This window comes from Piliocolobus tephrosceles, chromosome 3, assembly GCF_002776525.5.
Source record: "Piliocolobus tephrosceles isolate RC106 chromosome 3, ASM277652v3, whole genome shotgun sequence".
Taxonomy (NCBI): domain Eukaryota; kingdom Metazoa; phylum Chordata; class Mammalia; order Primates; family Cercopithecidae; genus Piliocolobus; species Piliocolobus tephrosceles.
In genome coordinates this window covers 176,233,155-176,258,901 of record NC_045436.1, presented here as the reverse complement: position 1 = coordinate 176,258,901, position 25,747 = coordinate 176,233,155, and the positions used below count along the sequence as shown (strand labels likewise).

The 25,747-nt window shown below is 54.8% G+C and overlaps 1 protein-coding gene across 1 annotated transcript in view; it reads right to left on the bottom strand.

Moving 5' to 3' along the window:
• The window catches only part of NSG1 (neuronal vesicle trafficking associated 1), a 34,126-nt gene extending 8,857 nt beyond the window's left edge, over positions 1-25,269 (bottom strand). The window contains exons 1-4 of the mRNA XM_023206894.2: positions 24,359-25,269; positions 23,799-23,953; positions 20,042-20,158; positions 1,866-1,976 (exon numbers count right to left, since the gene is read on the bottom strand). Coding sequence (XP_023062662.1) covers positions 1,866-1,976; positions 20,042-20,158; positions 23,799-23,927 — 357 coding nt within the window. The 5' untranslated portion in view covers positions 23,928-23,953; positions 24,359-25,269. The remainder of the gene's footprint in view (positions 1-1,865; positions 1,977-20,041; positions 20,159-23,798; positions 23,954-24,358) is intronic.
• Positions 25,270-25,747: the final 478 nt, after the last annotated feature.

Sequence of the window (25,747 nt, the reverse complement as noted above, 5' to 3'; positions counted from 1 at the left end):
CTTGAACTCCTGACCTCAGGTGATGCTCCCACCTCGGCCTCCCAAAGTGCTGGGATTACAGGCGTGAGCCACCACACCTGGCCTGGCATTGTTATCCTAGGAGATGACAGCCCTGTGCCTGTCACTGCTCCTGAAGACCTTCCAGTGGGACAAGGTGTGGAGGCGGAAGGCGGTGATACTGTTGATCCTGACCTTGTGCAGGCCTACCTAATGTGTGTGTCTGTGTCCTTAGTTTTTAACAAAAATGTGTTGAAAATAAAAAAAAAAAGTGAAAAATTTTTAATAGAAAAAGCACATGAAGAAAAATAATATACAGTTGTGCAATGTGTTTGAGCTTTAAGCTAAGTGTCATTACAAAAGAGTCAAAAACTTAAAAGTTTACAGGCCGGGCATCGTGGCTCATGCCTATAATCCCAGCACTTTGGGAGGCTGAGGTGGGCGGATCACCTCAGGTCAAGAGTTCGAGACCAGCCTGGCCAACATGGTGAAACCCCGTCTCTACTAAAAATACAAAAATTAGCCGGGTGGTGGCGGGCGCCTGTAATCCCAGCTACTCAGGAGACTGAGGCAGGAGAATCACTTGAACCCAGGAGGCAGATGTTGCAGTGAGCCAAGACTGCGCCATTGCACTCCAGCCTGGGCGACAGAGTGAGACTCCATCACATAAAAAAAAAAGGTTTATGAAGTAAAAAGGTTACAGTGAGCTCAGGTTAATTTATTACTGAAGAAAGAATATGTTATGAATCGAGTGTAGCTCAAGTGTCCAGCGCTCACTCCGTCTACAGGAGTGCACAGTCACCCCTGGGCCTTACATTCGCTCACCACCCACTCCCTCACTCACCCACCCAGACCAGCTTCCAGTCCTGCACGCTGCATTCATGACGGAACTGCCCTATTCAGGTGGACCATGCATTATCTTTTATACCATGTTTTTACTGGATCTCTTCTATGTTTAGATACACAAATACCATCGTGTGACAGCTGCCTCCATTGTTCAGTTCAGCAACATGCTGTCCAGGTTTGTAGTCTAGGAGAAGTCGGCCATACCCTACAGCCCAGGTATGTAGCAGGCTGGGCTGTGTGGGTGTGTACAGTACACTCTGTGAGGTTGGCACAATGATGGAATCGCCTCACAATGCGTTTCTCAGGACGTATTCCTGTCACTAAGTGATGCATGGCCAGGCCTCCTCCTGGCTCCGTCTTCTCTTTCCACCCTTATCTCCTCTCCCTTTCTTTTCTTTAACCCTGTTGCCTTGCATGCCACTTGTGGGCTTTTTGGAATGACCATTATACATGCAAAGCGAGCATTTCCATGCCTGTAGAGAGCCCAGCACCAGTGTGGCTCCCGCAGTGGGACAGACAGAAGAGGGACACGGGTCAAGAGGGTAGGTGTGCCCCCCAGCCCTGCTCCCCAGTCCCTGCGTGGCCTTGGGTGAGGCCTTCCTCTCTCTGGGACTTGGCTTCCCCCAGTACGTCCTCTCTCTTTCATGTGGCGGACATGGCCCCTCTCCCTCCCTCCCCCAGAGCAATCCGCTGGGACCCGGTAGGTATCACCCTGGGCACTTCCCATGGCAGCCCCTGGCTGGGCCCGCTTTTGAGGAGGGCCCTTCCCTGGACTGCTGAGGTCAGCTCCCAGGGGCCGAGTCCAGGAGTTTCCTTCCTGTGGGTCTCATGTGTCCCCTGCCTCCCTGCCCCGCTCTCTAGCTAAGCCTTCCGCAGGGACACTCCTGACGCTGGCCCTCGGCTGCTCTGAGGCCTGTCCCTGGGCCAGCTGAGGGAGATGGCAGGAGCAGTCTTGAGTTCAAGGGAGAGAACAAGGAGGTGCAAAGGCATCCCAAGGCCTCTGGGGGAAAACGGAGCTTTACCTTGAGGACGAACCCATCGGGGCAGGCGCGATCATACTTGTACACCTTGTAGACGACCAGGAAGACGACGCAGGTGAGGAAGGCCAGGGCGAAGAGGACCAGCACAGAGACCTGTGGGCAGAGGCGGGACCGTCAGGGGTGGTCGGAAGGCAGCAGGACAGACACACACACCCCCGCACACGCGGGCCCCCCAATACACAGCATGTGCAGAGACTGCCTCTGGAAGAACCTGGGGAGGGCAGCTGAGGACATGAGGTTAGGAGCATCACTTTTCACTGGGCAATTTTTTGTAACATTTTAATTTTTCACCATATTAATAAGTGACCTTCATTTTAAATTAGTTATTTTTAGTACCCAAGGTCCTGCAGAGAGCTCAGGGTACAGATATGACGAAGCCCCACTGTTGCCCAGGCAGCTCTCGGGCCACTAACACACATGTCTGAGAAGGGGGGTTAGCTGCCCACTGCCCCGTCACGGCCGTGGTGCATCAGCTACCAGCCAAGCATCCACTCAGCAAACGTGTCCTGAGCCCCGGGCTCAGTGCTGGGACGGAGTTTCACACGGACACCAGCCTGCTTTTGCGTGGGGCCAGGAAAGACAGAACCTCTGCAGCCCCATCAGCCTTTGCCCTTGGCGGTTTCCCGTGTGGTTAGTTAGTGTCCTCAAGGACAGGGATTCGGTTTTCTTCACCATGGTGTGCTGAGCACTAGACAGCCCCAGCACACAGTAGGTGTTCACCTGGTGTTTACAGATGAACTCATGGCAGCTGGCGTGGAGGGGGACAGCCTGCCCCAGCTGGAGGGCATGGGGCATGTGTCACTAGATGACACTGGACTTGGACCTTGAAGGCACTCACCCGGCTGCCAGGGAGCCTGGCAGAGATGAGAGTATGTCTTAAAGCCAAAACGGGCCGGGTGTGGTGACTCACGCCTGTAATCCCAGCACTTTGGGATGGCGAGGTGGGTGGATCACCTGAGGTCAGGAACTTGACACCAGCCTGGCCAACATGGTGAAACCCCATCTCTACTAAAAACAAAAGTTAGCCGGGCATGTTGGTGGCCACCTGTAATTCCAGCTACTCTGGAAGCTGAGGCAGGAGAATCGCTTGAACCCGGGAGGCAGAGGCTGCAGTGAGCTGAGATCGCACCACTGGACTCTAGCCTAGGTGACAGAGCGAGACGCCACCTCAAAATAAATCAATAAAAAGCTAAAACAGTGTGCAGATGGCCCCTCCTCCTGCCCAGAGAGGCAGAGAAAGCAATGAGGCTCCCTGGCCAGGTGGGAGGATGCCGGGCACCAGCACATGGCAGGGCCTCCGTAATCTTAGTCTGAACATGCACAGAGCTGCTTGCTCCCCACCGCCCCTCCCAGCAGCCTGGGAGCTACAAGGGGCTGCGACTCTCCCCTGGCCACATAGAGACCCTACAGCCAACAAGGTTGAAGAACGGGGAGCTCTGCTGCTTCCTAAGGCTGCAGTCCCAAAGCTCCACTGGGTAGACCCTCCAGCAGAATGCCCTCCTGAGCCCTGCCCGCCTCAGGAACTCTAGGCTTGGAGTCTCCTGACACCATGGGGCCCCCGGTTCCCGTCTGTGAAAGGAGACCAAGGGCATCCCAGGCACTGGTCCTGGGGAAGCAGGAGATGTGCGTGAGAAAGTGCCCTATCAGCCGTGCAGCATGGTCACCTAGAAGACGGGTGGCCAGCCCTGCCGTGAATGCTGCGGTCACTCTGGGCAACCCTCCTTCTCTTTGGGAGCCCCTATGCACCCCCTGCAAGCAGCCCAGGCCCCAGCACCAGGGCCCACGGTGCAGATTCCGCCTGCAGCTGCGCCCTCGCAGCTTACCAGCCCACCACCTTGGAAGCCCCTGAACCTCTCTGAGCCACAGACTCCTTGTCTATGACATGGGACGACACCTCCACCACCTCTCCGTCTCTGCGAGGCTGCAGATGCCTGGAGAGCCACACTAGTCACTGCAGCTCACCCCCTGCCTCTACTTCCCAGGGGTCTTCACCTCCAGGCCTCATAATTGTCCCCGAGCCTGCATCTTGACTGCAGGGAGCCCTGGCCGCAGGACCAGCTGAATGGGGTGGCTCAGAGCCGAGGGACGTGGCCTCTCTGCTGTCAGATTCCTGTCCATTGTGCTGCCAGATTCATCGGTCCCAGGCGCTCTCAGCACAGTGCCCGAAGCAGGACAAGGGCTGCACCAAGACCCTGAGACCCCAGCCCAGGCTGCTCTCGAGCTCCACCTGGCTACCTGCTACACCCCATCGCCCGCCCTCCCATCTCCCCGGCTCACACCCACTACAGCTCCAATGAGACCTGTCCCCTCTGTGTCCCTTCACCCAGGGAGGGACCCCTCAGGCCCCTGGCAGGGAGATTCACATCCCCTCTGGGGAGGCCCATCCTCCTGGTCCCCAAGTCCTACCAGTTCCTCCGTCACGACTCCCGCCTCCACTCCCCCAACCCCGACCGACCGTGGGTTGCCTTCTCAGGGCCATCACCCTCTCTAAGGGCCAGAGAAACTTCAGTCCACTGGGACAGCCTACAGCGCATACGGAGCCTATGCCTGACAAAGGACGCAGACAGGATGGAGCCAGGCTGCCCCCAGGGCCGCAGCGCCCACAGGGAAAGGCGCCGTTTAGTCCGGATCACAGCTGCCGTGCACAGGCCGCCGCGCAAGGCCAGGGCAGCAGAGCGCGGAGCTGTGGTGAAGCAGGCAATGCTGGCCAGAGAAAGAAGGCGCAGCCATCCGACGCATTTGGCAGCCAGAGGCAGTGGCAGGAGCCCAGCCGGGGAGGGCCGCCTGGGGATGACAGCCGCAAGCCCTGATGATGCCTGGGGTCGGGACAGGCTCTGGACAGGGGCCGGAGCACAGACCCTGCGGCTCTAGCTCACTGGCCCAGAGTCCAGCACCTGGCTCCAGCCTGTGAATGGCAGTGAAAGGAGCGCCTTCCAGGGACGGTCCCGGGATGCTGAGGACAGCGCCTGGGCGGCGGGAGCACAGCAAAGCCGTCTGCTGTCACTGCTGTTATCCTCACTCTCATTTCCTCGCTGGCCCCGGGGTGGCGCCTGGCAGGCAGCAGAGCGGGCTCTCAACCCTCTAACCAGCTGCCCTGTCGCATGCTCACCCGGGGCCACCCTGCCTTTCTCCAAGTCTACAATGCAGGGCTGCCTCACTCAGGGTAGTCCAGAGGACTTGGTTCCATCTAACTGGCCTCCTTCATAACCCTTTATATTTTATTCTGTGCATCTGAAAACACTATTCTGAGAAGAGACCCAAGCTACCACAGGTGAAGATGTCCTGTTAGAAGAGGGTTTCAGGGCCCGGGCGCGGTGGCTCACACCTGTAATCCCAGCACTTTGGGAGGCAGAGGCGGGTAGATCACGAGGTCAGGAGTTCGAGACCAGCCTGGCCAACATGGTGAAACCCCATCTCTACTAAAAATATAAAAAATTAGCCGGGCATGGTGGTGGGCACCTGTAGTCTCAGCTACTTGGGAGGCTGATCACTTGAACCCGGGAGGCGGAGGGTGCAGTGAGCCAATATCGTGCTATTGCACTCCAGCCTGGGTGACAGACTGAGACTCCATCTCAAAAAAAAACAGCCGGGCGCGGTGGCTCAAGCCTGTAATCCCAGCACTTTGGGAGGCCGAGGCAGGCGGATCGCGAGGTCAGGAGATCGAGATCATCCTGGCTAACACGGTGAAACCCCGTCTCTACTAAAAAATACAAAAAACTACCCGGGCGAGGTGGCGGGCACCTGTAGTCCCAGCTACTCAGAGGCTGAGGCAGGAGAATGGTGTAAACCCGGGAGGCGGAGCTTGCAGTGAGCTGAGATCTGGCCACTGCACTCCAGCCTGGGCGACAGAACGAGACTCCGTTTCAAAAAAAAAAAACAGAGGGTTTCAAGTTGAAGAGATGAGGCATCATTAAACCTGTTTCTCCAGTTAGGAAGCCACATCAGTTTGGCTCCCCATCTGTCTAGGTTTAGAAAGAACCCCCATTCTCTACTGCAGGGCTGTGGGGGAACAGCCTCCTCGGGCGTGTCCTCCAAAACCTAGCCAAGCCTTTCCCACAGGATCCCGGGCCTGACGGCTGAGGGGCCAGCAGAACCGTGCAATGAGAACATGAGAGTCCCTGGAACAGTCGAGGGGAGAAGGCAAAGAAATACATCCAAGGAGAGTCAGCAGGTGGCCCGGGGTGTGGCAAAGCGCCCCTACAGGCTGAGCTCTCTCTTCCCCCTGCCCTGTGCAGACTCCGGGGCTGGGCTCTCCTCTGCCACTGCAGGGCACGGCGTGGGGTCCATGGCCTAAGGAGAGAGAGGGCCACGGGCCTTGCCAGAAGCTGGCTCGGAGTTGAATCCTTTAAGCTGCTGGCTGTGTGATCTTGAACAGGTCCTCTGGCCTCTCTGGGCCCCACCTCTCATCGTCCAAATGGGGGCACCACGCCTCACACCCTGGTGCATCTCAGGAGAAGGACAAGAGACCAGGAGTTGACAGCACGCTGGGCCCTCAAAAAGAGATGCTGAAGTCCAGCCCCCAGGATCTGTGAAGGGACCTGATTTGAAAATAGGGTCTTTGCGAATGAGGCCATCAGGGTGGGCCCTAATCCAACCAAACTGGTGTGTCCTTCTAAAGAGGGGAAATGTGGATGCAGACAGACACGCACACGGGGAGCGGGCCGCCTGAAGACGGAAGATGAGAGAGCACTGTGTCTACATAGCAAAGCCAAGGATGGTGGCAACCTCCAGGAACTAGGAGGGGCAAGGACAGAGTCTCCCCTGCAGGTTTCCAAGGGAGCACAGCCCTGCCGATGCCTCGATTTCAGACTTCTGGCCTCCAGTAGTGGGGAGTAAATTTCTGTTGCTCTGAGTCCCCCCAGTTTGTGGTACTTTGTTACGGGGCCCCTAATAGCAGACTGACTTCAGAGGGCTCAGGACCGGCTCCCCTCCCCTGCACTTGTTCTCTCTGCCATTACCCCGTTCCTTCCGCGCCATGCCAGGCTGCCCTGCCCTCTCTCCTCCGTGCCCTTCAAAGCCCTGGCCAGGCCCCCTGCCCCAGGAAGGCTCTGGAACATCCCAGCCTCTATCGGGACACCAATCGTGCATGCGGGCACCAAGGAGCCCAGCACCTATTTTTTCCTAATTAAAGTGAAATAAAAGTGTGTCACAGTTTGGAGACTTTCCTAAGTCCCTGCCCCCTCCCCATGAGATACTTAGAAGGATTCTGGAACAATGGATGACATTACTGAGCCAGACATCGCATTTCCTCCAGGACCGTGCAGTATCTTTTAAGCTTTCTCTACAACAACATGCCATGATCGTAAGCATCTTGGACATCCACGACCACCAGCAACTCCATCTTTCAACCAATTGGAAAATACTTAAAAATGGACAAACTAGCCATTCACTGCCAGGGACTAACAGTGAGATAGCCCTGGGTTCCTGGCCTGCTTGGCTGCACACAGTGACCCTGCAAAGGGCATCCACCCCAACGCCTGGTTTCCCGTGAAAGGGGGATGCCGGCCCAGCACCTAAGTCTATGGTGGGGTGTGCAGGAGACCCCATGGCTAGCAAACAGTGGGCGTGGTGAGCTGGGTGAGCCATTGTTACCCAATGGGAGCCCCACTCCCACACAATGTTGCAATCTCCATGCTGGGCAGAAGCTGGAGACTGTCCAATTCAATGCCTTTCTTTAGACATAACAAAGGCCTTGTCACTGAAAAGGCAGCACCTTCAAGTCGGCCAACAGGACCCAGGTGATCCTAAGAGGCCGGTGTTGGCTATGCAAAAAGAGAGGTGGCGGCCATTCGCAGTGGCTCCAGCCTGGGTACAAATGGACTCAACTGTGGCTGCCGATGAGAATCATGGGAGGCTCTAATGTCCCCAGCGTCTGGACTCCACCCCAAGTAGTGACAGTGGCATAGCAAGTTTAAAACTCCAGATGCAGGCCGGGCGCGGTGGCTCAAGCCTGTAATCCCAGCACTTTGGGAGGCCGAGACGGGCGGATCACGAGGTCGGGAGATCGAGACCATCCTGGCTAACACGGTGAAACCCCGTCTCTACTAAAAAATACAAAAAAACTAGCCGGGTGACGTGGCGGGCGCCTGTAGTCCCAGCTGCTCGGGAGGCTGAGGCAGGAGAATGGCGTAAACCCGGGAGGCGGAGCTTGCAGTGAGCTGAGATCTGGCCACTGCACTCCAGCCTGGGCGACAGAGCGAGACTCCGTCTCAAAAAAAAATAAAAATAAAAAAAAAAAAATAAAACTCCAGATGCCTCCCGCATGCAGCCTAAGCGGGAAGCAAGGGGATAAACAAAGGATTCCACATCTGGGCAGAATTCCTGGGGGCTCTCTAGCTACACACCCCCACCAGACTTTATACTCTCACAACAAAACACTGCCATTGGGAGGAGCTCTGGAGACGTCCGCCGCCTTCTGTAGTCTGGTCATGGTTTAAAGTCTGCGTACTCCTTATACGACACCTGCAAGGCAGTATTACTGACCATGTTTTATAAATGCGGAAACTGAGGTTCAGATGTACATGACTGGACCCAGGCAAACTGGCTGTTGTTGGCTGAATAATGGCCCTAAAGACACCCAGGTCCTACTCCCGAAACCGTACATGGTAAGGACTTTGCTGATCCAATCAAGTCAAGGACCTTGAGAAGAGGAGATTACCCCAGATGATTAGGTGAGTTCTAAAGGTAATCACAGGTGTCCTCCTAGCAGGGGAGCAGAGGGAGGTGCCCCTGCCGAGGAGGCAGCGACTTGAAGACAGAGAAAAGAGCAGAGAGAAGCTTGAAGACATTGTGCTACAGGATATGAAGGCAGAGGATAGGACCATGAGCCCCACGCAGTTCCAGAAGACAGAAGAGGCAGGGAAACAGTGCCTCCCTGAGAGCCTCCGGACAGAGCAGGGCCCTGCACACCCCTTGATTTTAGCCCAATGAAACTGACTTAGGACTTCCGACTTTCAGGCCTGGGGAGAATGCCCCTGCATCGTCTCCAGCCATGGCATGAGTGGTAATTTGTTACACTCACTTCTCCTTTCAAGTTCATCTCCCCATAGATGGAACCCCTGAGGGCAGGGCTATGATTCACACATCTGGCACAGAGAAGATGCCTCCTGCACGTTCAGTGCATGAGTGAGTGAGTGAATGAGTGAATGAATGAATGAATGAATACAACCGGCAGATACTCCATCTCCTAATGAGCACATACTGAGCAACTCTTGGTCACCTGGAGCCGACCCAGAATAACGTCTACACATCGAACAGAACATGGATTTAGTTTGCAGGAGGTGCTGGCTGTCTTGCTTTTATTAAGCAAGTGATCTCGCCTGGGAAGGAAGCACATCCAGGGCAGCTCTTCTGTCCACGCCCTGTGGGTTGATACACAGTGTCTGACTCCCATGCCTGGCTTCTCCAGGTGGGCCAGGCAGTCTCTAGGTTGGGAGAAGCGCATTTCCTTAGAAGCCGGGACTTTCTTCCAGGGCGCATGTCTCTGTCAGGCACAGGAAGCACGGGGCCCGGACCTGGGTCCACAGTGCCTGCAGGAACCCACGAACATGTTCAAGTTTAATTTTGTTTCAAAATCAAAGGAGAAAGGCCGGGTGCCATGGCTCACGCCTGTAATTCCAGCCCTTTGGGAGGCTGAAGTGGGCAGATCACCTGAGGTCAGGAGTTCGAGACCAGCCTGGCCAACATGGTGAAACCCCAACTCTACTAAAAATAAAAAAATTAATCAGGCATGGTCATGGGTGCCTGTAATCCCAGCTACTCAGGGGGCTGAGGCAGGAGAATCATTGGAACCTGGGAGTCAGAGGATACAGTGAGCTGAGATCGTGGACTGCACTCCAGCCTGAGCCACAGAGCAAAACCCCATCTCGAAGAAAAAAAAAAAAAATCAAAGGAAAACAATAAGAATAGCAGGCTGGGTGCGGTGGCTCATGGTATAATCCCAGCACTTTGGGAGGCCGAAGCGAGAGGATCACTTGAGCCCAGGAGTTCGAGACCAGCCTGGGCAACATAGGGACAACTCATCTCTACAAAAAAACACACACAAAAAAAACAAAAAATTAACCGGGCATGGGGGTATGCACCGTGGTCCCAGCTGCTCAGGAGGCTGATTTGGGAGGATCACTTCAGCCTGGGAGCTTGAGGCTGAAGTGAGCCGAGATGGTGCCACTACACACCAGCCTGGGTGACAAAGCGAGGCCCTGTCTCAAAAAATCATCATCATCATACTGACGCTGGTGAATCTATACCGAGGAACTCTGCCTGGACTGTATTGATCTTTAGACCAAAGCAGTCAAAATTTTCTCTTTTTTTAATGAAGGAAGGGGCCCATGATGGCCAAAGCACCTCAGTCCCAAAAGGCCCCGCCTTCTTCCTTCTTACAGAATCCCCCGGCAGCCAGGGCACATTCTCAGGTGCTTTGATGTGGCTGAGCAGCCCTGCAGGGCTGTAGGGTCCCACAGCATCACCCCGGTGTTAACTCTTCCCAATACAGGCTGAGAACTGCTAAAGAGCCAGCCCGGCTAACTTTGCTAGGGAAGGCTTCTGGGAGGAGGGGTCCATGTCCCAAAGGAGGAGGAGCTTACCAGGGAGGAGGGAAATCAGAGTCCAGCAGGGAGAAAGGGTTTGTGCCACAGGCCTGAAGCATCAAAAAACCCAGTGTCTATGACCAGTGTGGCTGCAGCATCACACATCCTGCAGGAGAGGGAACACGAGCCCAGCAACAAAGGTGCCTGTCTGCCACATCAAGACACTGGAAGCAGACAGGTCCCGGGTATTTCAGGACCCCAGGAAGCAACTGCTACTTTGTGACAAACCAGCATTCCTCACAGCACAAGCAGTCATCTGAAGGACAGATGCCTATCACTGACGTGCACGCATGTGTGTATTACAGCAGTGTCTACATTATCCCGAAATTTACATCACTTCTGTGCAGCTGGCAGTAAAAGCTCTAAAGCAGGAGCAATGGGATTATAGCTGCTGGGCAGGGATTTGTACTCATTGCTGTGCGTCCCACAGTTGCCCTGAGGTGGCCCAGCCCCCACTGCTGTGGGCATTAAGGGACAGTGCACTGGAGCAGTGGGTACAGGGCTCCACCAGGTTTGTGTTGTTGACCTCTTTGGCAGCTGTGTGAAACCACAAATCCTTAGAATGATGTTTTAAATGCAAAAAACGCAATACATACACTTGAAAAGAAAACTGATTATACTGAAATACTGGTATAGAAATATTACAAAAGTATACATTTTTCATATAATATATACGCATTTATCAACACACTGAACAAGATCTGATACTATGGCCTCAAAGGAACTATGAGCAATAAACACTGTCCCAAGATCACATTGTCCCACAACTGCATTGTGATATAAAAACACCTGTGATTGCATTGGTGACAAATTCAAAAGTACTACTAACACCTCTGTAGTTTACCGCCTACATTAAAAAGTGAAGGAATTTGTACACTGAAAACTGTAAGAAATTTTTGAAAGAAATTAACGGGAAAGACACCCTGTGTTCATAGATTGGAAAACTTAATATTGTTAGGATGGGAACACTTTCAAAACTAATCTACAGATTCAAAACCATCTGTCAACAATCCAGAGGCTTTTTTGTTTGTTTGTTTGTAGAAAATGGAAATTACAAGGGACCCTAAAGAGTCAAAACTGTTTTCAAAACCAGTCTTGAAAACAAAGAACAAACTGGAGTAGTTCTCAATTTGAAAACTTACTACAAAGCTACAGTAATCAAAACAGAGTGGTATTGGCATAAGACGAGATACAAAAATCCATGTAATACAATGGAGAGTCCAGAAACAAAACTATCATGGTCAACTGATTGTCAATAAGGGGGCCAAGACTATTCATTCAATAAGGAAAGAACAGTCTGTTCAACAACGGTGTTAGGACCACATGCAAAAGAATGGTATTGACCCTTACCTCACACCATATACAAAAATTAACTCAAATGGGTCAAATATCTAAATATAAAAGCTAAGCCATAAAACTCTTAGAAGAAAACACAAGGGTAAAAATCTTCATGTGATTTGGCAATGGTGTCTTAGATCAGGGGTCCCGAACCCCCGGGCTGCAGACCAGTACCAGTCCATGGTCTGTTAGGAACTGGGCTGCATAGCAGGAGGTGAGTGGCAGGTGAGCAAGCATTATTGCCTGAGCTCTGCCTCCTATCAGATCAGTGGCAGCATTAGATTCTCATAGGAGCATGAACCCTACTGTGAACTGTGCATGCAAGGGACCTAGGTTGTGTTCTCCTTATGAGAATCTGATGCCTAATGATCCTTATTAGAATCTAAAGCCTGATGATCTCACTTCACCCCCAAACCATCCCCTGCTCCCTGGTCAGTAGAAAAATTGTCTTCCACAAAACCAGTCCCTGGTGCAAAAAAGTTCAGGACCGCTATCTTAGATAGACATGACACCAAAAATACAAGCAATAGAAGAAAAAATAAATGATACTTCACCAAAAATTTAAAATTTTGTGCATCAGAGAAATGAGCAAGAAAGTGAAAAAAGAACCTGCAGAATGGTAGAAAATATTAACAAATCACATATCTTATAAGGGCTTAGTATCCAAAATATATAAGGAACTCTTACAACTCAACAACAAAAACATGGCTGGGTGTGGTGGCTCACAATCTGTAATCTTAGCACTTTGGGAGGCCAAGGCGAGAGGATTCCTTGAGTCCAGGAGTTTGACAGCAGCCTGGGCAACATGGTTAAAACCCCATCTGTACAAAAAATACAAAAATTGGCCAGGTGTGGTGGTGAATGCCTATAGTTCCAGCTACTCCAGGGGCTGAGGTGGGAGAATTACTTGAGCCCAGGAGGTCGAGGATGCAGTGAGCTGAGATCCCACCACTACACTCCAGCCTGGGTGACAGAGTGAGACCCTGTCTCAACAACAACAACAACAACAATAAAAACACAAACAACCTGATTAAAAAATGGAAAAGGATTTGAGTACACATCTCTCCGAAGAAGAGATACAAATGGCCAACAAGTACATGAAAAGATGCAGAACATCATTAGCCACTAGGGAAATACAAATCAAAACCACAATGAGATACTACTTCATATCCACTAGGATGGTTATAATAAAATAAAATAAAACAAGTGCTGGTGAGGATGTGGAGAAACTGAAACCACTGTGCATTGCTAATGGGAATGTAAAATGGTACAGCTCTGTGGAGAAGTTTGGTAACTCCACAATATGTTAAATATCAAATTACCACATGGCCCCACAATTCCACTCCTGGGCATATATCCCCAAAAATTCAACAGGTATTCAAACAAAAACTTGTAAATGAATGTTCATAGCAGCATTACTCACAACAGCCCAAATATGGCAACAACCCAAATGTCTATCAACCATGAATGGATAAACAAAATATGGTCTATTGGTACAATGGAATATTACTCAGGCGTGAAAAGGAATGAAGCACTTGCAAATGCTACAATGTAGCTGAGCTTTGAAATAGCAAGCTAAGTGAAAGAGGCCAGATAGATATTCACATCACAGCTTACAAGATTCTATTTCTATGACATGTCTAGAATAGGTAAATCACAGGGACACAAAACAGATTTGTGGCTACCAGGGGCTGGGGGAAGGGGCATGGGAGTGGGAATCAGGTCTCCTTTTGGGGTGATAAAAATGTGCTGGAACTAGCTAGTGATGATAGTTGGACAACACGGTGAATATGTTAAATGGCACTGAATTTAATATGACACTTACCTTAAAGTGAAGTTTTATATTTTGTATATTTTACCACAATTATTTAAAGATCATTCCTTAAATAATGGGCCAGGCAGGGCCGAGATCGTGCCACTGCACTCCAGTCTGGGTGACAGAGCAGGACTCCGTCTCAAAACATAAAAAATAAATAAAAATAAAAAAATAAAGAACGGGCCAGAGGAGAGAGGGAGGAGGCTGAAGGTGTCGCAAACTATTGTGGGGGTGCTGACAAGAGACCATGAGCCCTAGCGGAAGGCAAGGGAGACCTGAGGCGTGTTTTCTGGAAAGAACAGCTGGTCACAGAGAAATACAAACAGGATCTGGGCCTTAGGGTGCGTTTATAACAAGTTGATAAGGAGGGAACATATGTCCTCGAGGCTCAGGGATCCTGAGGGATGGCCGTCACCCAGCATCCTGACCACTCACTGTGTGTGCTGTCACTCACAGAAGGGCCCCACCTGGGCTGGCGTTACATGGTCACAGAAGTGAAAGGCAGTGGCCCGTGGCCTCGTTCTCGGAACGCTCACCGTCTGGACCGTGAAGCGTGAGCGGCATCAGCACTGGCTGTGCTCCTGTCCGCCCTCTCAGGTCTGGGGCCACTGCCCAGCTCAGGGTCTGCAGGGGAGTCGCCCTACAGGCCCCAGTGGCGTGGAAGACGACACACAGTGGGCTTTGGTGTGTCACCCTCATTAGCTGGGTGACCCTGGGCCTGTTCCTTAACATTTCTGGCCTTAATTCGTCACCTACAAAATCAGGACCGCACGGTCAACCATCAGAGACTGTTACTAACAGTGAACGAGACAGTGCTCATGGCGCCCCAAGCCCAGGCATGCACTGGGTCGATGGCGCCAGGTCGATGGCGCTGGGAGGCTGCTGTCACTCTCCCCATCCTCCTACCCTCACGGGGAGGGAGAAGGAAATGAGCATTTCTGCTGAGTAATGCAGTTAAAAAAAAAAAAAAGGAAAAAACTTGGAAAAAGAAGATGAATCCCGACATCTTCAAGCGTTTACAGCACTAAATATTTTAGGTAACCCACACAAAAATGAACACACACACACACACACAGATGACTCAACCCACGTGGTATCCGATCCAGCCAAAGCCCCCACACTACAGCTGGCCCGGGGAAGGTGGGCTCCGCAACCACAGCCCCAGGACCCCACAAGATACTCGCATAGCTAAAGGTGAGGGGACATCCACACACACTTTCAGGGTCTCCAATACCACTCCCACGGGAAGAAACCCGACTCCCACTGCTGAATGCCAAGGAAACGGCATCACTGTGTTCCTAAATATTTAAGAAATGCATCTTGAAACACACCAGGGGCTTACTGGAGAATGTGGAAACAGATGGGCACGCAGGAAGCTCAAGGTCATTAGGGATGTAAAGAAAAGACACAAACCACCCCCGAGTCCTCTGCGACAGGACGCAGAGGGACACCCCCGCCAGAGTCTGGACTGCCAACCACGAGGACCGCGCAGACGAACGAGGTCTCTCCTGCCAAGACGCTCCCCAGCTCTGCCCTGGCGGTGAAAGGTGTTCCTGTGCAAAGGCAACCTTGGAATCTCTCACAGCCCCAGGGTGACATGGTAGCCGGTGAGGGGCAAGGCTGGACCACCCAACCCTGAACTCACGTCACAGGCAAACAGGGTGTGGAGACCTCTCCAGTGTCAGCAGCCAGTCATCACCGGAACCAAGAAGCACAAAGGGCTGGCGTGGGCCCTGAGGGAGCCTTCCTGTCACCTGCCTAATGACGGTCCCTAATGACTGTCTCCAGATCGGCAGGAGAACTGCAAGCAGCGGCTCCAGCAGCCCCGACCCGCTGTTCTGCAGGCATCAGTGGGGAAGCACGATTTCAAAAATGTTTAGGTTTGGTTAATTTGAGAAACATCTCAGCCAGTGTTTATTCTCAGCGTAAATATGCCTCCAATTAATTAAGCGACTGCTTTCCTTGTTGACAAGAACCTCTTTGGAAGCCCAAGCTGCTGGCCGCCGCTGGGGGAGTCCTCCTGCCATCCTGTGTGGCAGAGTCTCTCAGAACCTTCTCCCAGTCAGCAGTTACTTAGCAACCAGCCTAGCAACCTCACAGCCAAGAGATTAATCCCCAAGTGACAATCAGAAAGCTACATCCAAAAAGACACTCCGTTTCAAGGATGCCATCCAAAGGCCTATAAAGATGAGGTCTCCTGAGCTACACAAATTAGAGACAGGAGGGAATGAACGATTTACCTATCGCTTCAACGTCAGAAAGGTGAGATTCCATTCCTGCGATTCACGCACAGAGATGAAAGAGCTAAGATGATGGCTGGGCCAGGGAGCTGCACAGAAGCTGTCCAGTCACTAGGGGGACGAGGAAGATGCTCTGTCCCAACCACAGCTTCGACTGGGCCCTGGCAGGGGGGCACACAAGCCAGGGAAGGCGGATCTCCATTCTGGACCCTCCACCATGTCCGTGTCTCCAGCATAGCCTGCTCCCCATGTGCTCCCGTTTCAGAAAGAGAGACCCCCCCCAGCCCTCAACCAGCTGCAGCTTCACACAACAGCAGCACGACTCGTCGTGTGCACACGTTCAGGGATGCCAGAAATCTACCTGGACAATAAAAAGCTGGGGGAACATTCCAGAAAGGTAGGCACCCTTAGCATTCGCAAAAGGCACCAGCCCTCCTCACCCTTCCTGGCTTCTGTGCCAGAAGGCACCACCACCGAGAAGGTTCAAAAACTTGGGATACATTAGGATCACCTGGAAAGCATTTGTTAAAACGCATCACCCTGGGCTTCAGGGTCCCTGTGTTAAAATCAAACTTCAGCTGATGCTGACAGGTAGCTCCAGATACACCTGGGGAAACAGCACTTTGGAGGTTGCCTCTCACATCCACCCCACAGCAAGTGGGCAGGGAGTTAGGTAAATCTCCTTCCCAGTTGAGAAGGGGCTCAGAGCAGGCACAGAGCAGAGACGCCCTTAGAATGCAAGTTGTTCAGCTGCAAAAGTCCAGCCTGCAGGCTTCCTAGTGGACAAGGTAGAGGGCTGAAGTATGCCACAGCAACAGGCTTCTAGAGCCACCTGCCCAGCTCCTGCTGTGCCTCTGCCACTGACTGACTGTGTGGCCTTGAGCAGGTCACCTGTCTGACTTGGTGATAAGTGGCAGGCATCACCTGTTAGAGGCTTACATGCAAGCATGGCCCCGAGAGAGGGCTCAATCCGACGAGCTGCCACTGAACTTACTCAACAAGCAAGGACCCACAGGCAGACCCAGGAAATCCTGCCAAGTACCCCATTCATGGGAGGCCAGCAGCACGATTAGTCATCCATTTACTTATCAAGCTGTTACTGTGCGTGCAAGAAGCGCCAGGGAGATGATATCAAGGAGCTCTTACCGTGGCTGGCACGGAGCAGCTGATGAGTAAGTTCTGTCTGCACAAAGAGTCCCAAAGCCTTCATTTTTGGCTGACATTCTTGGCTCGGGGGTCTCTATGGCCTTGTTCCCCACCTCAGGTCACCAGTTCAGGCTGAGGGGCCTGTGCTTGGAAGGGCCACACCAACGGACCCTGCCAGGACATCTGGTCACAGGTTTCGCACCCAAAGAGAAGACAGCCCAACCCAGACCCTCAAAAGAGGACACCTAGGGGAAGGGAGCCTGGAAACCAGGACTCAGGAAGAAGCATGAGAAAAAGAAGCTGTACACTGGGGAGGCTTCCGGGATACCTGAGCCTGCCAGGTCTCTGAAGGCCTTGGGGCTGGGGAAGGAGGGCGCCGCACATTCTGTGTGGCTCTAGGCAGCAGAGCAAGGGTTTGGAATCAACAAAGGAAAAGGATTTGTAGAAGCGGAATGGCTCAACAGCGATGGCGCCTGGGGTGGGGGCTCCCACGCAAACCCACTTCTCCAAGAAACCAAGGAGCTCTGGTGCCACAGCCGAGAGCAGGTGGCCAAGGCTGTCTGCCTCAGTTTCCCCCCTATGTAAAATGGAGCTATGAGGGTGCCTACCTCCTGAGGTGTTTATGAAGATTAAATGAGGTAATATGAGCATAGGAGTGTGAAGCAGAGTCCAGCTCATGCAGCACTCCGTCACTGTTACATGCTGTCGCAGCCTGGCTACAAAGGGCACTGGAAACAGGATGCTGAGGTTTGTTGCAACTGAGAGGGACCCAGGAGGCTTCCTGGCAGAGGTGTGATCTGCACCTGTCCTGGGAGGAGATGGAAAGGATGGGGTCTGGGAAGCAGCAGGCATCCCATGGGAGTGGGGAGGGATGGTGGGAAGGCTTGGCTTTGAAGCCACGGAGTGGGGCCGCCCTGGGGCCACCTGGGGCTCAACAGCCTTATGTGTGAAGGGGCCAGTGCCACCCCCTTCAGGGCGGTTGTGAATCATAAAGGAGGCCAGGAAAACTAAGCAGAGGAACACACCCAGCGGACTTAGTCCAGTACAGTCATGTACTGAGCACCTACTGCATACATTGCCTTCTCAGACAGCCACAGGAGGTGGAGGCAGGGAGACGAGGCAGGGCCTCTGCGGCCAGCAGCCAGTCTACTGGGACAAGCACAATCGCCCATGGTCTTCTGAGCCTTCAGGTTCTGGGCAACAGGGGCCAGGTAACCACAGAGTCCCAGCCAAGGCTGCCAAGGGCCCTGGTGGCAAATTTGCGTCACCCATTCCTTAGGCAAGAGACCTGGGGACCTGTTTCAGGTGGTCATGTGGGAAAAGTACAAATGAAGAACACCAGAGGTCGGGGACAGAGCCTGGCACACCATAGACACTCAACAGATGAAGCAATAGCTGTTCAAGTGTCGCACTGCGCCCTGCTCTGTGGGCATCTAAAATGCCGGGGCTGGGACAGCAAAGGGCAAGGCGGGCTTGAGAAACCCAGACACACTCAGACATCAGACAGCATTTAGCCATCAGGACAGAGGGCACCGTGACCTTGAAATCAAGGCCACTCCTGCCTCAACCAGGGGTAGCTGCCAAACACAGGGTGCAGATGGGGCAGGACAGGTGAGTGGCAGCGGATAAGGCACACGCGAATCCCACTGGCCAGCACAGAAGACAGGTTTGACCTCGGGTCAATATGTCTTGGCCCTGGCCATGAACCTCAAACACATATGAACGGCTGAGCCAGGAGCCACCAAAAGAGCCTCTCAGCACACACGACATCCTTACATACCAGCAGAGACAGACACAGACTGCTCTGTGCCTCGACTTCCCCATCTGTAACACCAGTAATACAAAGAGTACCTACTATTAGTAGGTAGCAGGCAGAGGGCTGCTGGGAGGATTCACTGAGCTGACACAAGTAATCACCCCACAGCAACACTCACGGACCCGCTGGACCAGGCAGGCCCTGACAGGCAGTGTGTGGCAACAGGAAGAAGGAGGGACTGAAAGTCAGATTACACCCTGGCTTCCCCAGTCACTCTGTGGCTCCAGCTTCATCTGTTAACCAGGGATGGCCCCCAGTCCCGCCTTCTGTGATCCACGAGGTTGTCACAGAGATCAAATATGATGCCATACCCACAGGTGCTCTGGAAACTGCAGGGGTTGGGGGTGGGAGTTCCTGTGCCCCCAGCACAAGCAAACTGCTCACGCTGCCAAATGGAGGGTGACCAGAGAGCCAGACAGGGCCGCTCTGCAAGGCCTGGGGCCCACCGATGTCTCTCAATTCACCGCCTTGAATCTGGATGAGGCTACTGCTTTACCCTCTGTCTCATGTTTCCCAAAGAATGAGTTTCCTGATAAACATCCCAGCTTGTTCTTCAACCAACGCGGCCTCTGAAGGCAGCCAGGCTGGCAAGAACGCTCCTCCCACCCAGACAGGCTGGAACCCTCCCGCTCTGAGCAACACCCCTTCATCCCATCGGGATAGGGGGAAGGATGGAGGATACACACAGGCCCAAAGCCAGATCCCCTGCAGATCGGATCCTGGCTCTGCTGTGCAGAGCTGTGACCACGCTGTGCCTCAACCTCTCCATCAGTAAAATGGGTTATACAGATAGTACTGGTGTGCCAGGAGGGTTGCTCAGATGAGCTCACTAGGTAAAGGGCTGGGACCCCCGTCTGGCGTGTGATCAGTGCTGTGCGTTATCTTTTTGTTATTGTCTGCTTCCTTCCTGGAACTGTTAAGTAAATATTTTAATGTTTGGTAAGTGATTTTTCATATGTTTATAACCTTTGTCTAAAAGACAGTTCGTGGGTGGGTTTTCCCTGTGATCATTTTGGAAGAGGAAAAGAAGAAAGAAATGTTCAAAAAGCACAAGGACAACATCTTGGCAGGTAGCCAGAAGCTACTGGGTGTGCACAGCTGGGATCAGCCCAGACAAACGGCGTCATACCCTGGCCCTCTCTGCAGGGCATCTCTGCAGCTCAGCGGACCCCTTCTGGGGGCAAAAGCAGCATCTCCCCCACCACAGGACCACTCACCTTAAACCTCTCGGTGACACCCTCCGTGATGCTGACGGTGAACTCAGCAATTTGGGGAGGACGTGCTTTCCCTTTCTTGCGGTCAGGTTCATACTCAGTCTTAGTTTTCACGACCACCTTATCCAGGAAACAGAGAAACAAAAGTCAGATGCATTCAGACTATCTGCCCAAGGAGGGTGGGTCTGGGAGCTCCCACATTCAAAGTCACCATTGGCCAGGAAGACATTCACAAGAAGAACGGGAACAGCCACTACTGTTTGGAAATCTCCTCTGCGCCAGGACTTTCAGAGAAACGTCCCATTAATAATCCTGAGAGCAGTCCCAGGAGGGAAACATTATAACTGAGGGCCACAGAAGGTAAGAGTATTGGCCAAGGTCACGCAGCTCATAGGCGGCAGGGCGGGGATGCAGCCTGGCACCTGACTCCTAACCCAGTGCTCCTTTCACCCACCAGAGCCGAAGCCTGGCTTGGCCCAGGAAGCTGGGAGATTGCACCTGCTTTTTCACTGGCCTTGCTGTGCCACCATGGGCACAAGAAGAGGAGATCTGAGGTCACTGTCCACAGCCCTCCAGGACTGGCTGGAGAAGCTGGTCGCCAGCCTGTCAGGAAACAGATCCAGGATCAACCTGTTTGTCTCCACCCCTACAACCTCCTCTCCCTCTGCCCCTGCCACAGCCCCCAAAGGGTGTCCCTGCTCTCATTCCCCTCCACCCCCTACTGTGAGGCAGAAGGATGTTTGTCCAACCTGGAAACCAGCCCTTGCATCTCCCTACACCGGAGCAGCTTCAGATGGACCCGGGAAGCCTCCCCACCCGGGACGCTCACAACCCTGGCCTCAGCGGCGCTGCCTTCATCACTCCCCACACCCGTTGCCAGGGACCGTTGACTCCTCTGTCCCACTGGACTGGGAGGTGTTCAAGAGCAGTGTCAAGGCGTTATAGGTCTCTAATCTCCAAACTTCACTCCCCAAGCCAGGTTCCAGGAGAGGCTGTTGCACTAGAGACAGCCACCTCCAAGCTCTTCTCCCTCGAGGGACAAGGCTCCCTTCATCGGGCGGTCCGTCACCTGCTCTCCACGATGGTGGGGCCCAGGGCAGAACAAAGAGACCCCAGCAACTGGGGATGGTCAGCCCCCGGCGGGCAGCCAGAGGGCCTCTCAGCCTGCGCTGTGACCCCCAAAGCCAGCCTTGGGGAGAAAGAACAGCAGAGCCCATTCCCATGTCACTGAAAAATGATCCCAAGAGCCATAAACCTTGTAACGACACTCTTGGCCCCCCGACCCCAACTCCTTTTCCACCCAGTGCTCCTGTGATGGAGAGGGAGGGGGTGCCTGGCGTGGGCTGGCCTGGGCACCCACCCCTGTGAGGCACCCATTTCTTGAGGCAGTGGTTGGGTGCCACCCTGCCATTCTCAAACCCCAACTGGACCCAACTAGCCATGTGACCTTGAGCACGCAGGCCTAGACTGGCCAATGTATGGGAACAAGGCTACTGCTGAGGACGAGGAAACCCACAGAAACCTCCACCCTATGTGGGGGCCCCATTAATATTCTGTCGACCTGGGTTCTATCTGCACCTGCCACTAACAGGCTAGGTTACCTCGGGCAATTCTCAAACTCTCCGTGCCTGCATTTCCACACCCGCAAAATGGGGGTCACATTGGTAATGACCTCATGACATGTCAACGCATCAAAAGAATTTAAACCTGTAAAACTGGCAGAATAGTTCCCGGTGCAGAATAAGTGTCCAGGAAATGTCAGGGGAGACCACTCTGCTGCCAGCACTGTGACTGCTGTCACCGCTGCACCTCCAACACCTCAGCACTCCATACACGTTCTCAGAACAGATTCTTGTTTACAGTCCAACTGTGTCACCACCCCTCAGAAGCCATGTCACCTGGAACAGGTGACATCGCCTCCCTGAACTCTGACTGTTAGCAACATGTTGCTGTTGTTCAGGTTAAGAGAGGTCATACGTGAGAGACATCTGGCTCCAAGCAGGGTGGAGTAAGAGGCACTGCCAGAAACTTTTGCATCCTGCAGGACTGTAACCTTCAGCCCAGTGACCTTGGGCATGTCCCATAAATGCTCTGAGGCTCAGTTTCCTCATTGTGACCTTAGAAGCCATTTGGAAAATGATCCCAAAGCCATAACTCTGCACCCACACTCAGTCCTGGCTGAAGTCCTGGCTGGACCTGAGACTGGTTGCCCCTCTTTGGACACTTGCAGAGAGAGGAGACTCACCACTTTTCCGAGCTGCCTAGGCTACGCCTGGTCGACCTGATTAGTTGGTGAGGATTTCATACCTGCCTGAAACCCTCCTCCCTGTATAAACCAACCGTGCCAAATGGTTCTGGAATGGAACAGACTGAGGATGAGAGAGGAGGCTCAGGCCAAGTGAGGGGAATCACCTGATAGAGGTGCCGCCTCAGGACACGCAGTTCCTGGCACAGGCGCCACTGCTCCTCAGCTGAGCAGCTGAGGGCCGAGGCAGGACGGGGGTGGGGGCCTCGGGGCCAGGCCCTGCTAACTGGACAAGTCTGATGCCTAGACAAGGAGGGGTGGAGCGAAAGCTGAGGCCTCAGGCAACCCTGCCCCTCCTGCAAAGCCTAGCCTGGGCCATCAGTGGCACCACCGGGGCCTGGGGGGCACAGGTGTGGCCAGTTGATCCCCCTTGCTTGAACTGAAACCCCTGCTGCCAGCCTCTTCCGGGCTCCTGCCTCGCTCCCCCGATAACACACACAATAAAGCTGGGAGGACACCTTTACAGGGGTTAGGGCCCCCACCGGGACACCCCACCCCACAACACCCGCTCCGTCAGCAATCACCAACTTGCTGCAACGAAGGCAGAGCCCTGACTCAGAGCCCCTTTACCGGGGACTAAATGAGAAAAAAAAACAGAAAAGCACTTCCGGGAATTATCTGTGGCTGCGGTGGTTTGTAAGCGGCAGCAAGATGCTGAGAACAGATGCTGTGTCTCTGGTCTTAGGTACGAGTTTTACAGTACAATTGCCTAAACGTGCAAAGATCTATTTACATTTTCAAGTGTTAACTCCTGGAAATATTATTCTTAGCAAATAGAAACTACTTAATTGGATGCTATATTCAAAAAGAGGAGATTCTTTAAATTCAGCAGAAAACACTTTGGGGAAAGGTTGATGAATGGTTGCTCCCGGTGATACCAATACTCAGCGAGCCAGGCACTTATTTGCAGATTTCACAAAAGGAACAAAGAGGAAGGAGACCCTGTGTGGGCGCGCACACCCTCCTGCACCTAGTGCCAGCCTGGCAGGGGCAGGCAGAAAGGGCGAGAACAATTCAGCCCTGGGGAGGGGCCATCTGACCAAGGAGAACGCTCCCCCGCCTCGATGGGGCAAGTCGGGCTAAAACTGCCACACCCGGGAAGGTACAGGGGCAGTCTTGTCCGACCCAAGGCTCACCCCCGATCCAGAGCCCTGGGGCCACGGGGCAAGGGAGGAGCAGGGCAGCTGCGGGGCTCCCAGGAAAAACGCGAAGGAATCTTGCCCCACCGCGTTCCACTGTCAGGACTAGGATCTCATCTAAGGCAGGGCCCCCCCGTCAAGCATCCCCCGATCCAGAATCCCGCGCGGGTACACTGTCCTCGCCGCGCTCCCTTCAGCCTCCCGAGCCCGCCCCCACTTCGCGTACCCAGCGCACGCGGCGCGTTTCTTTTGTTGCGGCCGCCGTGCGAGATTTGGGGGTGCGCACCCGGCAACGTGGAGGGGCGGGGGGGCTTACCTTATCCGGGGGCGGGAACTGCAGCTGATTGACATCGAGGGGTGTCATCAGGGGAATGGTGTCGAAGCCATCCTCCAGCAGTGGCTGCTTGGTGCCCTTCTCCGCGAAATTGTTCCCCAACTTCACCATCGTTCCGGGAGCTCCGAGGCTGCAGCCTGCGGAGGGAGGGCCGGGGGTAGTCACCGCAAGCAAGACCCAGGGCGGGGCGGGGGGAAGCGGGCACCCACACCCACCGCCGTCCCGCTTGGTCTCGGGGAGGGGTCGTGGGGACGTGGTGGTCACGGCCCGATGCGGGGATCGGAGGGTGCTGTGTATTTCTAGACCTTCATCTCGCAGGACCCAAGCGCCAGGCGCAAGGGCGCACAGAGGCCAGAGGAGGGGGCGCCGCCCCTGCCCAGCCCCTCCAGACCCGGTCCTGGGTCCTGGGGCAGCCGCACCCGGGCGACCCGCCGTCCACAGCCCCGTCCCGCGCACTCGGGGAGATGGGCATCCCCCGGGCCCCTCTCCCGGGCGGGCAAGGTTCGGCCTCGGCGAGCCCAGGCGCGGCCGGCCGCACTCACCCACGCCCGGCTCCGGCAGGTCAGCTCAGCGCTCCGAGCTCCGCGCACCGAGCTCCGCGTCGCCTGCTCCTGCTCGCAGCAATGGCGGAGGCGGCGCCGCGCGCGGACCCGGGAAGGGGAGCGAGCGATTGGGCTCCGCGGCCGCTCCCTCCTCCTCGCGCCGCCGCCTCCCTTCCTGCCGCTCCCGGGGACTGGGTGCGCGCGGGTGGGTGCGCGCGTGTGGCCGCGCCTCCGCCTTGACGCAGCGCCCGCCCGGCCGCACAAAGGAGTGCGGGGCTGGGCGGGAGCCTCCCTTGGGACCTCGCGCCCGCCCTGAGCCGGGGGAAGGAACAGGGGACGGGGAGAGGACGCGCCCCGAGGGGGCCTCGGAGCGGCGGAGGGCGTCCGGAGCGGGAGGGCTGCGGGCTGCGCCACCCCGGGCGGCGGCCTGGGCGCGAGGCGCTCAGAAAGGAGAAAGGGGAGGCGGGGACCCTAGGGACACAGCGACCCCCAGGGGTGAGGGGAGGTGCAGAGAGGGTTCCCGCCCGCAGCGCGCCGCGCTCACCTGGAGGTCCTGAGGAGGTTCAAGGGTTTGGGGGGTGAGTCCAGGAGGCGCTGGGTGGTGGCAGAGACCAGAGCAGGGCGCTCCTGAGCGCTGGGTTGGGGAGGGGGCGACCAAAAGAGGGCGCGTCCGCGTATAAAGGGGGCGCGGACCCAAAAGGAGGAGGAGGAGGTTTTCGGTGGTGCGGGAGGCGGGAGTAGCGCTCTCCCAGGGCTGGGGTGCGGGCGCCCAGGGCGAGGCTGCCCCAGGCAGCAGGAGGCAAGTCTTTCTGGGCAAAGAGCGCTCAATGCTTCGCGCGGAGGGAGGCGGAAAGGTTCCTCCGGTCTGGTAGGAAGAGAAAGCGGAGGTCCCCCCGCAGCCGCCGCCCGAGCATCCTGGGCACAGAGGAGGGGCCGCTGGGACGATTCCGGGACTCAGAGAGAAGGGGGGTGGTTCTAGCCTGACCTGCGCCCCCAAACCCCGAGCGCAGCCGCTGTCGCAGCTTCCCAGAGAGGGTCTTGTTTGCAGACCTCCAACCCGACCTGCCTGCAGGACTCACGGATGAAAGACTATGGGGTGTGGGGGCGAGGCCGAAATGGGAGTGGAACCCGCAGGGGAGGAGGCTGGCTGCGGGGATCGGTGCCTCCTGGGCAACTGGGCCAGCAGCTGGGCGCTGTCAGGGGCTGGACGCGGAGGAGGCATCCCCCAAAGTTGATACTTTTTCACACCGTTTCCGGGGACTTCCCCGTGGCACTACGGAGGGTCCGGGGCGTTTTCCATCAGCCGTCTGAGAATCCCGGGATTAAGCCCAGAGCACAGGAACAGTCACCGCCTTGAGCCCCAGGCACAGCCTGGGAACTTGCCGCGGG